General features: G+C 44.5%; 1 protein-coding gene across 1 annotated transcript in view; it reads right to left on the bottom strand.

Annotated features, from left to right (window-relative positions):
- RYR3 (ryanodine receptor 3) overlaps window positions 1-13,368 on the bottom strand; it is a 1,291,138-nt gene that overhangs the window by 469,137 nt on the left and 808,633 nt on the right. Inside the window, 1 exon segment of the mRNA XM_029600192.1 lies at window positions 10,803-10,852. Within this exon segment, the coding sequence (XP_029456052.1) occupies window positions 10,803-10,852 (50 nt within the window).

Raw genomic sequence — 13,368 nt, 5'->3', positions numbered from 1 at the left:
ACTTAGGAGAATCCTCTGGGCCAGCGAGTACCAGATACCTGAGGTGAGGGAAGGGACTGAAGTCGGAGTCCAAGAGTGAAGCCGGGTCAGAAGCCAGAAGTCAGAGATCCAAACCAAAGCCAGGGCCGAAGGCCGAAGACCGAGTCGTGGAACGGAGCTGGGTCAAAGCCAGAAGTCAGAAGATGAACCAAAACCAGGAGCGGAAGCTGAACACGAAGTCAGGAGACGAAGCAAGGTCAGGAGCCAGGAGTCAAGAGTCAGCGGAGGTGAACCAAAGTCCAACGCAGCAACTAGAGACACAGAAGACTGTGGAACCTCGTTGCAAGGCAAGGAAGGAGCCTGGCTGCAGGAATTAAGTAGGTGCTGAGCATCTGATGTCATCTGGAGGCAGTCCTGAGGTTTCCTGCGCTGGCCCATTTAAATCCCCAGCCTCTGCGCACGCGTGTGCCTAGGGGGCGGGGCCAGCCGCGAAGGAACACCGGCGTCTCCCTTGAGGAGGGAGAGCCGCGGCAGAGGCCTGGAGAGGCCGAATCGGGACCGCGGCGGCCCGGGCCGGCCTCAAGCTAGGTGGGGAACCTGAGGCACTGCCCGGGGCTGTAACAGTTTGATTACTAGACTATATGCTCCTCAAACAAAACCCTGTTGCAAAGGTATTCTTGGATAGTAAATCCCACTTTCTTGTACAACATAATGCAGGCATTTGGAATAAGTATCATGCAATCAGGGTTTGCTTTATCTTCTGGCCATTTTCATGCTAGGCCAACTCTGTCTCACTTTGGATCTAATTTAAAAGTGCTGCTCATGCTAAAAAGCCCATACAGACAAGTATGTGGGCTGTGCATCATTAATGTGTATTTTAAAAGCCAGAAATTACATGCATGTGTTGTGTTACATAAAAGAAGTTGGGGGCAGGGCATGGGCACTCTGGGGCAGGGCACGTAACTCCGTATTTTATAATCAGAGGCCATAGCGTGTGGTGGGTTGTTAACTGTATAACTTTATTGCTGCTCCTGATGAGGAACAAGTCTGCAGATCTTGTGTTTTTGGTCTTACATGACAGGGTGAGGGGTCTGGGTTAACCGGGGGGAATGCAGGATGAAGAAACAGAGGGTCTGGATGAACTCGATATTGACTGGGAAAATTGGTGAATTAATTTATTTATTTACTTAAAACATTATGTATTAACATTACTAAGGGATTTGGAAGAAAAACATTCACAATTCAAAACATAAATAAGATTAAAACATAAGAATATACATCATAAATAAGTCATTTAAATCATCATTAAAACCATACAACTAACAAATAAAAATAAGATATCTGCTGTCCCAACCAGCTCTCTGGATAATAACTAAATTTAAAAATATTAAAACAATACACTAGTTAAAGAAGCTGTGAGTTGGTAGATTAAAAGCTTGCTCAAACAGGAATGCCTTCAGCATCTTTCAGAAAGTAGTTAATACTGTTTCATTTTTTATCTGCTGCGGAAATGAATTCCAAAGAGTTGATCCCTGTATGTAAAATAGACGATCTCTTGATTCATCCAAATGTACAAGCTTAAAAGATGGAATATCTAAGAGCATTTGTGATGCTGAATGTAAGATTCGCACAGGACAATATAGTTTTAGAACCGCATTCACACTCTTTGGAGCAATGCCTCTAATTCCTTTGTAGACTAACATGAGTATCTTAAATTTCACCTGCGATGTTATAGGTAGCCAATGGTGTTTCATTAAATGAGGCATGATATGCTGTTGGATAGAGACTCATTTGATAATTCTAAAAGCAGAATTTTGAATATATTGTAAGGATGCATAGTATTTTGTGGAAGCCCTAGATATAGTGAGTTACAGTAGTCAATTGATGACCATTAGGGAGTTAATTACAGTTTTTAAATCTGTATCCATCAAAAAAGGTTGTATTCTCCTCAACATCTAAAATTTGAAGTAAGAATTTTGAACAACTTTCTTAATCTAGGGTGAAGAGTTAGTCTGGTATCCATAATAATACCTAAATTTCTTACTTATTCTGAGGTAGTAATCAGGTTTCCTTCCACATTCAATTTGAAAACTGGAAAAAGCAAGTTTGCTTACCGTAAATGGTGTTTCCGTAGATAGCAGGATGAATTAGCCATGCTGTCATGGGATCTGTCAATCAGGGAGGCGGAGCTTTACCATTAGCCATGCTGATCTACCCTCCTCCCTGGCAGTCACCGTCTTTTCGACTACACTACAGCTTAATCACAGACTGAGGAGAATCTGTTACTTTCCTGCGCGGAAACACGCGCAGCCGCAGAGAGCTAAAATCTAAATCTCTGCTTGGTAAAGCTCCGCCTCCCAGACCTGATTGACAGATCCCATGACAGCATGGCTAATTCATCCTGCTATCTACGGAAACACCGTTTACGGTAAGCAAACTTGCTTTTTCCTGTCGATAGCAGGGCTGAATTAGCCATGCTTTCATGGGAGTCCCAAGCTCCCGATCACGTTGTTTATGGTATATATGTTTGTACGTGATCATGAACAGTGTGGCATTCACCGGGTACATGAGGATAGAGATTGGAAGATTGCATGCCCTATCTTCGCATCAGCGGCTGCTTGTTGATCAAGGCAGTAGTGCGATGTGAAGGTATGGAGCGATGACCATGTAGCTGCCTTACAAATGTCTATGGGTTGTACATGTTGAAGGTGTGCCAAGGAGGCCGCCACTGCTCTAACTTGCAGGTCAATACAGTAAAGTGCGGCCGCGGTTACCCTGCTTCTAACCCGCTTTCTACTCACTTTTCGGCCGCGTTAGTCCAACCCGCGATACACTATCCCTTTAACTCATTCTTACCGCCTCTTTAAATCACCGGGTAACCCCTTTCGCCAGCGGCATGTATATTAGATGTAAACGATCGAATTAGCTATTCCCTCCCATACAGTAACGCGCGCCCCGACTATCGCTTTTTTAACCTGCAGTTTTGCCACACGTTTAACTTGCTAACTTATCGCCTACCCTTACCCCTGCGTTAGAGGCAGGGGTAAGGGTAGGCGGCAAACTTTCCCCCAGCCCCCGCTCACCTGCCCTGGCCGCGTCCATGGGTGCTGGTCTCCGGGGCAGCCCCAGTCCTCTCTCCCCTCCTCCCGAAGCAACGAAAGTGGAAAAAAGCGAAAAAGCGAAAAAAAAAAAGTAGCAACGAAGCGACTTACTTTTCTTGCAGCTCTCCTCTGGAGATGGACATCGGCGGAGACGGACCGCGGCTCCTCTGCCTCCCGGAGGCAGCTGCCGGCGAAGATGGATACCTGCACGGGCGAAAGCGGCCCCTGTGTGTGCAATTGGGCCGCTCAAGGCGTGACGTCACGACATTTGGCGTCACGGCATGTGACGACACGTCTTGAGCGGCCAAATTGCACGCACAGGGGCTGCTTTCTCCCGTGCAGGCTTCCATCTTCGCCGGCGGGGCCGCTTTCGCTGCCGGCTGCCCCCCTGGAGGCAGGGGAGCCGTGGTCCGTCTCCGCCGATGTCCGTCTCCGGAGGAGGGCTGCAAGAAAAGTAAGTCGCTTCGTTGCTTTACACTTTACATGTCGTTTCACCAGTCCTCTCTCCCCCCCTCCCTGCGCCTTGCTTCGGGAGGAGGGGAGAGAGGACTGGCAATCCCGAGCGTAGGAGAACCGTCCACTTCCTGGTACCTGTCATTTCAAATGTCATTTGAAATGACAGATACCTGCGTGTCCGTGAAGCGTTAGGCCAGCGCACCCAGGACACTGTATAGCGCTCTATACAGTAAAATGGGTTGCGCGGGCCTAACGCTTCACGGACGCTTCTTGGACGCGGCTTGCATTTGCAAGCTATTTAAATACAGTATCGACCGGTAGGTGAGCCGGACTGTGCGTGCGGCAACCGCAGGTGCGCCCGGCACTAACGCAGCTCTTCCTACCGCTCCTTACTGTATCGGCCTGTTGGTGAGCTTTGGGAACAGAATGTAGCTGTAGGTTCTGTTTGTCGTAGCAGAACTTGATGCACTGTGCTATCTAGCTGGAGATGGTGCGTTTAGCCACCGGTAGTCCAGGCGCCTTCGGGTCGAAAGAGACAAAGAGTTGAAAAATACGTGAGTCCGAGTTTGTTCTTTCTTTGTAGTATGCTAAAGCTCTTTTGCAATCTAGTGTATGCAGCTATTTTTCCCTGTCATTTGCATGAGGTTTAGGGAAAAAGATGGGTAGTTCTATGGTCTGATTGAGATGAAATTGAGAAACCACTTTTGGTAGGAAAGACGGGTAAGTTCGAAGAACCACTTTTTGGTGATGAAACTGTAAATACTAGGGATGTGAATCGTTTTTGAACGATTAAAATTATCGTCAGATAATTTTAAAATCGTCCAAAATCGTTAGAGTGCACGATACAATACAAATGCCCCCGATTTATCGTCAGGGGCATTTGTATTGTATCGTTAAATAGGGCGCGAGAAAACCGGCACACCAAAAAAACCCTAAAACCCACCCCAAACCTTTAAAACAAATCCCCCACCCTTCCAAACCCCCCCAAAATGTTTTAAATTACCTGGGGTCCAGTGGGGGGGTCCCGACGCGATCTCCCTCTCTCTCTGGCCACGGCTGCCGCCCGTATGACATAGTGAGGGCAAAGGTAGTGCCGGCGCCAGCGCCATTTTGCTACCTTTGCCCTCACTATGTCATATGGGCGACCGTCGCCCGTATGACATAGTGAGGGCAAAGGTAGCGCCAGCGCCATTTTGAAGATTGGCAATACGGCCTGCATGCAGGAGGTCACTCCCAGACCCCCGCTGGACTTTTGGCAAGTCTTGTGGGGGTCAGGAGGCCCCCCCAAGCTGGCCAAAAGTCCCTGGGGGTCCAGCGGGGGTCCGGGAGTGATCTCCTGCACTCGTGACGTCGGGTGACAGGAACCAAAATGGCGCCGGCGCTACTTTTGCCCTCACTATGTCGACATAGTGAGGGCAAAAGTAGCGCCGGTGCCATTTTGAATATTGGCAATACGGCCCGCGTGCAGGAGATCGCTCCCGGACCCCCGCTGGACTTTTGGCAAGTCTTGTGGGGGTCAGGAGGCCCCCCCAAGCTGGCCAAAAGTCCCTGGGGGTCCAGCGGGGATCCGGGAGCGATCTCCTGCACTCGTGACGTCGGGTGACAGGAGATCACTACCTTTGCCCTGTCATATGGTAAGGGCAAAGGGCCATCAGCGCCATTTCTTTTAATGCAGCCGTGGCCCGAGAGCGGGAGATCGCGCCGGGACCCCCCCACTGGACCCCAGGTAATTTAAAACATTTTGGGGGGCTTCGGGAGGGTGGGGGATTTGTTTTAAAGGGTCAGGGTGGGTTTTAGGGTTGTTTTGGTGTGCCGGTCTTCCCGCCCTCCCCCCTCCCCCGATTTACGATTTTTTGACGATAAATCGGGGGAATTGCTATTGTATTGCGGCTCTAATGATTTTTGACAATTTAAAATATATGTGACGATTGTTTTACATCGTCAAAAAACGATTCACATCCCTAATAACAATGCTGCAACATCAAACTGCCTCAAATCTTCAGACAAAATGATAAGCTGACTAGGTTCCTAACTTCTTCTAGCTGACCACAGTAAAAGCCTGCTGAAATAAAAATCCCTTGGACTTCTTCCTAAAAATGTTTTATACAAGTCTCAGACCTATGCCATCTTTCAGACCATTCCACAGTTCAGGCCTGGCTACTGTAAATAATCTCTCTTATGTTTCAGAAAAGCAGTATTGACTAACAGATGGAACTTTCAAAAGATTTTTACCTTGGCATCAGAATGGGGTAAAAATCTTCAAAAGTGCTAGAATACAGACAGGGACAATTGAGATACATACTAAGGTAGGTTAAGGGCTGTGAGGGCTAGGGACCTGATGTTGTGATGAGATAGTGTTCCTTCGTTCTGAGTAATGAGAGTTTGGGCAATTCCCCAATTTGATTGGTTCCCTAATGAATAACAGAGGAGTGGGAATCAAATCTACCTCTGCCAGTGGAAGATTACCATGGTCCCCTGGTCTCTTCTGAGTTTTAGCATGGTTTTTGCCACTAGAGGATTTAGAGGATAAACATAAAGAAGATGGTCGCTAATCTACGGAGAATGCATCTGAAGCTAGTTTGCCCTCAATTCCTCTTTTGGAGCATAAGTTAGGAACTTTCTATTTAGAGGAGGCACAAACAGATCTACCTCAGTTGTTTCCCATTTGTGGAATATCTAGTTTGCTACTCCCCTGATCAGGGACCATTTGTGAAGTTCCAGGATGTGAATAAATCTGCCAGGAGATTCTCCTTGCCCACCAGATACAATATGGGGAGGTCCATATTCAAAAGCATTTAGCTTGCTAACTCAGAAGTTAGCTACTTAAATGAATATTTAGGGACTTATCCAGCTAAATTCTAGGCGGCTAATAAATTAGGAAGCAAGAATTTAGGTGGATAAGTTAGGGCATTCTGGAAACGTAACTGGGAGGAATTTATTTATTTATTTATTTATAAATGTGTGTATTACCTATCAGCAATCCTAGGCAATTTACATGAGGGCATCTTTAATTGGCTGATGATGAGTCCCAATATTTAATTTATCTATGTTTGGGACTGCAGCCAGAATAGGATGTGGCATTGGTTAACAAATCCTCTGAACTCTTTGCTGATATCTCCAAATAATATGATTAGATGTGGTGACTATAGCTCACAGGTAGCCAGCTAGATGTGATCCTGCCCTGGTCGCAGTTATACTTTGCTGGGAATCTATCTGCTATTGAAGGCAACAGAGCTGAGGATAAATTGCCTGCATATCAGAAACCAGTTATTTTTTAAGATATGGATGGCTAACAGCCTGCATCTCACCTTTATCAGATTCGGGCTGGCACAATCTATTCAGTATGGGTCAGTGCACCTTAAGGTAGCCCAGTAGATGGTGCCATTCTGTTTGTCTGGCCGGATGCAAGCTTGAGACTGCAGCAAATGTGCAGACCCTGAGCAGCAAAATACAGAAGAACTGACCTTCAACTTTATGGTACAGAGGGAAACACACAGGAGCAGAGATTCCTAGAGAAATTCCCACATTGCTGTTGTGCCAGAAGTGCATCTATGCCAGAGCTGTGCATTAGAGCTCCAACCAGTCTGACCAGGTCTTTTGCTTGAACAATAGAATTCCTTCTAGGCAGATCTTATTTTGGATACAAGGTAAGGCAAACGTGATCCAGGTTTCCTGGCTCCCAGTTCTTGGGATAATCAGTTCAAACGTTAAAGCTGATACCCTTCTCTAATAAACTGGAAGAACCAGATGTCCAAGGATATAAAGGTAAACAATATGAGGAAAACATTCTTTATACTGCTACATGGAATTCATTTACTATACTGGGCTTTTGTTTAGGATTGTCAGCTGACTCTATTTTCAGAACAGGTTGATCCAGTCCTGGTTTTACCCCACTGAATGCCAAGACCTGTAGTCTTGTTATTCTTAGGGAATGTAATAGGTAACTTAGAACTACAAGTCTCGGCATGCACTGGGGTAAAAGCAGGACTGGATCAACCTGCCTTGAAAATCTGGAGCCAGTTGGCTAACTTACTTCTGCCCATCAGTCCAGCAGAGTCTGGGATGCTGTGAAGTCAATGTTCACAGTCCCTAGGGATGGGAAGGGAGTTGAAGTGGAGAAAGAGTGTACCAGTCATTTCACAATGGTCAGACTTAAGGTCCCCTATAGACAGATTCCAGAGGGATCCACAGTTTGTGGTCCTTGGCCAAGGTATCTCACTGTAATGGCTGGGATGTGTTCAGAAAATAATAAAATAAAGGGAATACAACAGGTAGTTTTCAATGAAGGTTCAAGGTATTGTAACCCAATAAGAGGTTGGTTCCAATAAAACAATCCACAATTCTGGTTTTGATTGAGTGGCTGTTAAGGGCATGGAGTTATAGAGTTCCTTTGTCTTGACTCCTCTTGTTTGGATCAAGTAGGTCCCTGGAAGTTTCCTTTTTGAGAAAAGGGCTGCTTACTGCAGGAACCACTCTGGAACTTCCAAAGTAGAAGAAGAGGTACAGATGACATGATGATTCTTCTATGAGATCTAATACTAAGTTGCTCTCATAAAAAACCCCTTTATCTCCCCTCTCCAAATCAGCCAACAGTATTGTGCTCGGATAAGGATAAAAGTCCCTCCCTCTTTCTTTCTCCCAGCCAGCCACCAGTTGATCAATGAAAAAAAAGCAAACCCTCCTTCCCTCTTATGTTCCGTTTCCCATCCAGCCAGCCACCAGTTTGTCATAAAAATAAGGATAAGAAATTCCTCCTTTTCCCCTGTCAGCTGGCAACAGTGCTACAATCAATAACCCCCAGCATCACACTTGTACCCCAGTTGGGACCAGTCCTGAGGCTTAATCTCTGGGAATAGAGCAGATGCAGCTGAATGTTAATGAGTCTGCATGAGACTAAATCATTATCTGCTTGTTCTTAGGCCCAGCTCCTGTACAGAAGCCAGGAGGATACGGGGCCACTGTGGGACCTGAGGCAGAGTAGACACTGACTCAGTTTCACGTCAGTTTCTTATCATTCAACTGGGAGCTTGGGACTGGTCCCAGCTGGAAAAAAACTTCATGGGGCAAGACAAGGAGGCAGAAAAAAGTCTCTGCTGACTGTGTATTTAATTTATTGTGTAATTATCTCACATCTTTCACTGGTTGCTGAAGGTAAATTGCATTCTTGAGAGGGCTTACAGTCTAAGTTTCTGCTGGTCTTATTTCCTCCTCACTTGCAGTCACTGTTGCTCTGTGAATTGGAAGAAATGCTGCCGGGGACCAGTGCTGGTTTACAGATCAGTGTTTGAGAAATTCTGCTCTAGTCAGTTTTCTCACTTTTATATTTCTCAAAGTAGATACATACTTTGAAAAATAATTTATGGGATCCACTCTTAAGAGTTGACAGTGCAACCCTCAGAATTTTGCTGTTTGTGGCCACTGCACTCCTTTTCATTATGGGATATAAGTTCCTATAGGCTGAGAACATAAGTTTTAGGATATTGTGATAGATCCAGATTTTAGTGGGAGCAATCAGAAAATCCCTGTAAAATTAATGATAATTCAATTTCTTCTGGACACCTTCTAACAATCCCCTATTCTGGGAATTCCCACTTTACAACATTCTCTGATATAATTGCTATTTGCTATATTCTCCAGAGTTTTCTGAGGTCTTCAAAGCTCATGTGCTACAATGGCTATTTAATTGGCTCTTTGGGGGTTGAATTTCAAAAGGATTTATGCACATAAAACTTAGTTTTATAAATATAAAGGGCCTTTTGAAAATAAACTGGGGCCTACACACAAAAGTATGCACAAATCCCAATTTTGCTTATAGTTTTGTGTGTGGTCGCCAGAGACATAACAAGGGATGGATTGAGGTGTGAATAGGATTTGTGAAGTCCAATTTCAAAAGCAATTGAGACAGATAGCATAATAGTTATCCATCTAAATAGTTCACTTGGCTATATTCAGCCTTTATCTGGCTAAATTCTAGCCAGCTAATAAATTAGCTGGCTAGAATTTAGCCAGATAAGTTAGGAACAGTCCAGGGGCTTAACTGGGAGGAGTTGAGTTAGCCGGCTAAGTTAACTAACTCTGATATTCAATCAACTGGATGACTTAGCCTGCTAAGTGTGGCCAAGTCAAAGAGCTGTCCTAAAGTTAGCCAGCTACAGTTAGCCAGATAAGTAATTGAGATAGCCGACTATATTCAATAATGTGGCTTTACTATTGAATATGCCTCCAAAGTTAGCTGGATAAGTTTATCTGGCTAAATTTGCTATCTAGACTGTGTCTGAATACTGACCTCAGTGTGTGTATTTTTGAAAATACGTTTGCACATCTATAAGCATTTTCCAAGGAAACCCACAAATATTCAAGGAACACTTAGGCACATTATTCCATGTTGAAAATTCAGGCTAAAGTCTTTGGGTAACTTTAGCACTATGAGGGAACTTGTAAAATTAACCTTTTAAAAGGTTGTCACAGCCCGCTCTGCTGAAAATGGAGAGGATGTACTACACCTGGGCAGGGGTGTATCTTGGAGAGGCCAGGTGGTCCGGAGTTGATGTCTTCTACCTGAAGCAGCTGCTGTTCCCTGCAGTTTGGCCACCAGGACTTACCAAACCAGAGGCTGGAAACCAGAAACTAGCAGGACTCAAGAACACAGTCAAAGACCTGGATCAGAGCCAAGGCTCAGGAACAGAGAAGAGACAGGATGCAGGAGGAACACATAGGAAAAGAGCCAGGCAATAGTAGGATCACAAAGAAAACTCTACGAGGACAGTTAGACCAGCAAAAGTGTACCAGGCTAGGGCTCCTCATATCCAGCTCTCAATTTGTGATACACCTAATGCCAGTCTAATAGTGAGCCGCCAGAATCGGGGGCTCCCCTCATGCTGTTTAGTTTCATAGTTCCTACAGGATTCTTGCTGAGCCGGAGTCTCTGTGGCTCCACTGACCTTGAACACCTGGAGCTGTAGGCTTTCTCCCTACTGCGCCTGACAAAGATGATATAGTCTTCAAAGATCCCAGTTTTCTGCATGGCTACTACAACTCAAAACTAAATATTTGGAGGGAAGCACTATAGAAAGCATTTCAGGAAGTAACAACACTTTTTGATACACTCTAGAAGGCTCTGCTAAGTTTAAATCCAAGCTATTTTCCTTGGCAGCAGCTACAGTAAATTTCCTATCAAACAGTAGTTTAAAGTTGGTGAGGTCCAGACACAGCATACTTCAATTCCACACTAACCAATGTTAGTGAAGCAAACTGCTGAGAACTTACCAAACAGGGAAATCCTGTGTCTAACCAGAGCTGCCAGCTTGCAGAACAGGCTAATGGAGGAAAGAAAAGATAGTAAAAGAGCTGGGATAGGTCAGAGGGTCCAGAGAAAAAACACAGGAAGGGATTTAGCAAAGCCGGTAGTGATGTGGTCCTCCAGGGAAATGACAGAGATCTATAGATGATAGGGAAGCTGATGGATGAGTAAAGGCATGTGTCCTCACTGACTCTTTGATTCGCTGTCCTACAAGTAGCTAAGAAATGAACTGAGCCCAAGGCAGTTGCTACAGCCCCCCAATATCCAGCTGAAACTAGCATCGAGATCACTCATCTAGTGTCACTATATCAGACAATAGATAGACAACTGGGGGTTACAGGCTAATTATCATGCAAGGTCTTCTAGTAACACAATAAAGTATGTGAGCACAAACCTGCCAGACCATGCGTGATGGTTACATAGTAAGCTTTCCCCCTGTCCTGGGCCACAACTGATGTTAGGAAAGCCCACTCTTTCATTCCTTGTATCAGAGATTTCAGGATCTGTTTTCAGCTCTATATCATGTCATCATGTCATCAGTCCACCATCACATGCTATATTAGACTTCAGGAATAGCTGTTTTATGGACCTAACCTTTATTCATGTTACTTGTAGGTGGCACACTGCTTCAGTCCCAGATGTGTATTACTTCTTGGGCTGCTGTTATGCAAAATATTTCTGTGGTAAAAATTGGCTTCTAACTGTATAAATATAACTGATAAAGGTGTATCACTATTCACATACATTTAACAGGGTAAAATTGGGGCTAGGTTAGGGCATGCCTGGGGAGTGAAATTCAGCATTAACCATGAATTTTGTGTGGATAACTCCATATACACAAATGCAGTCTTAAATCTATCTGTACACGTTTTGTACAGTTAGATATAATTGGATATTCTGCCAAACACACTAAAGAAGTTAAATGTGTGGCTCAATATTCAAACAAAATTAACTGGTTAAAATTAATCAGTTAATTTTGTTTACTCTGCCATCACTCAATATTGATCCCTAATTCTATGTTCTAGAGTAATTTTGCTCCTTGAAGGTGGTTTTGTGAAAACAAAGACTGGTATGGTAGAAAACAAGGTTCTGCACACTTTATGACAGCCTAGAGCAGTAGTTCTCAACTCAGTCGATGGGCCACATCTAGCAAGTCAGGTTCTCAGGATATCCACAATGAATATGCATGAGATACAGTTGCATACAATGGAGTCAGTGCATGCAGTGTATGCAACTGTATCTCATGCATATTTATTGTGGATATCCTGAAAACAAGACTGGCTAGGTATTTCCTGAGGACTGTGTTGAGAACCACTGGCTTAGAGGTATAGAACAGATAGGCTATCAACAACAAAGAATAATAAAAGAGGAAAGTGGCTTTCAAAAAGAGGATCTTGGGGGTTGTAGTCTATAACAGGATTAGGACTCCACACAGCTGGAAGCAGATCATAGATAAAGTATAGTTAACTTGCCAGATAAGCAGGGGGCACTGCAAATAGGAAAATTAAAGGGAGAAAGAAAACGATGACACTATAACCAGGAAGCTGTTGAATAATGTAGTTATAGGGACATGGACATAGGAGCCATGGAAACAGGTGTGGTCAATTAGGTCACAGTTTAAACAAAGGAAAGTCCCTTTGGAAAGCTGAAAAGGAGCATCCAATGAACAGAAAGTCAGAGTTACTAGGCACAGCCTACATGATGCCAAGGTCTGCCAGTGATTTGTTGGGGGAAGGATGCAGTAAACCTAGGACTACCTCTCCAGGTGGGCAAAGTATCTCAAGAAGCCTGGGGAGTCTATGGCTTAAGGTCTGGCTTAGAGCAGGGCTTCCCAAACCTGTCCTGGGGATCCCACAGCCAGTTGGATTTTAAGGATATCCAGAATGAATATGCATGAGATAAATTTGCATATACAGAATGTCCATGATATGCAAACATATTTCATGCATATTCACTGTAGATATCCTGAAAACTCAACTGGCTGCGGGGTCCCCAGGGCTGGTTTAGGAAGCCTGGCTTAAAGAATGGCAGGTTACAGCCTTAAAGGGAGTTATAGACTGTTACATAGAGCTATATACCTGCTGTATATGAATGGAACTCTGCTTTCTGAAGGAAGAAACCTTGTTGTTATCAGAGCAGTAAGAGACCCAGAAAAGGTATAAAGGAATCTCTGCAAGTTTGCCTGGCTATTTGATTGATTTGGGGACATCTGGCAGTGATTTAGGACAGGGTCTGTGCATCATGGCACAATTGGTAAATAAAATTCCTTTTTAAGTTTCTTTGAATGATGGCATAGGAGGAAAGAAACAGGAAGATACATATCAAACTCATGAGAACACAAGTTACATGAAGATTGTGCATGAAAAAAGGGGGACATCGCGTCATCAAGCGCATTCAGTGTCAGCCCATCTTTTCTCAGGGTCAGTCTTAAGGAGCAGTAACCCTGGCTGGGACTAGGGGTCCCAGACTTTCAAAGGCGTCAAGTACGCCACATTTCTTAAAAATGTATTATTGTATATTGCCAATTATAAT

The sequence above is a fragment of the Rhinatrema bivittatum genome, chromosome 4 (genome assembly GCF_901001135.1).
Source record: "Rhinatrema bivittatum chromosome 4, aRhiBiv1.1, whole genome shotgun sequence".
NCBI classification, from domain to species: domain Eukaryota; kingdom Metazoa; phylum Chordata; class Amphibia; order Gymnophiona; family Rhinatrematidae; genus Rhinatrema; species Rhinatrema bivittatum.
This window is presented reverse-complemented; position numbering and strand designations above follow the sequence as displayed.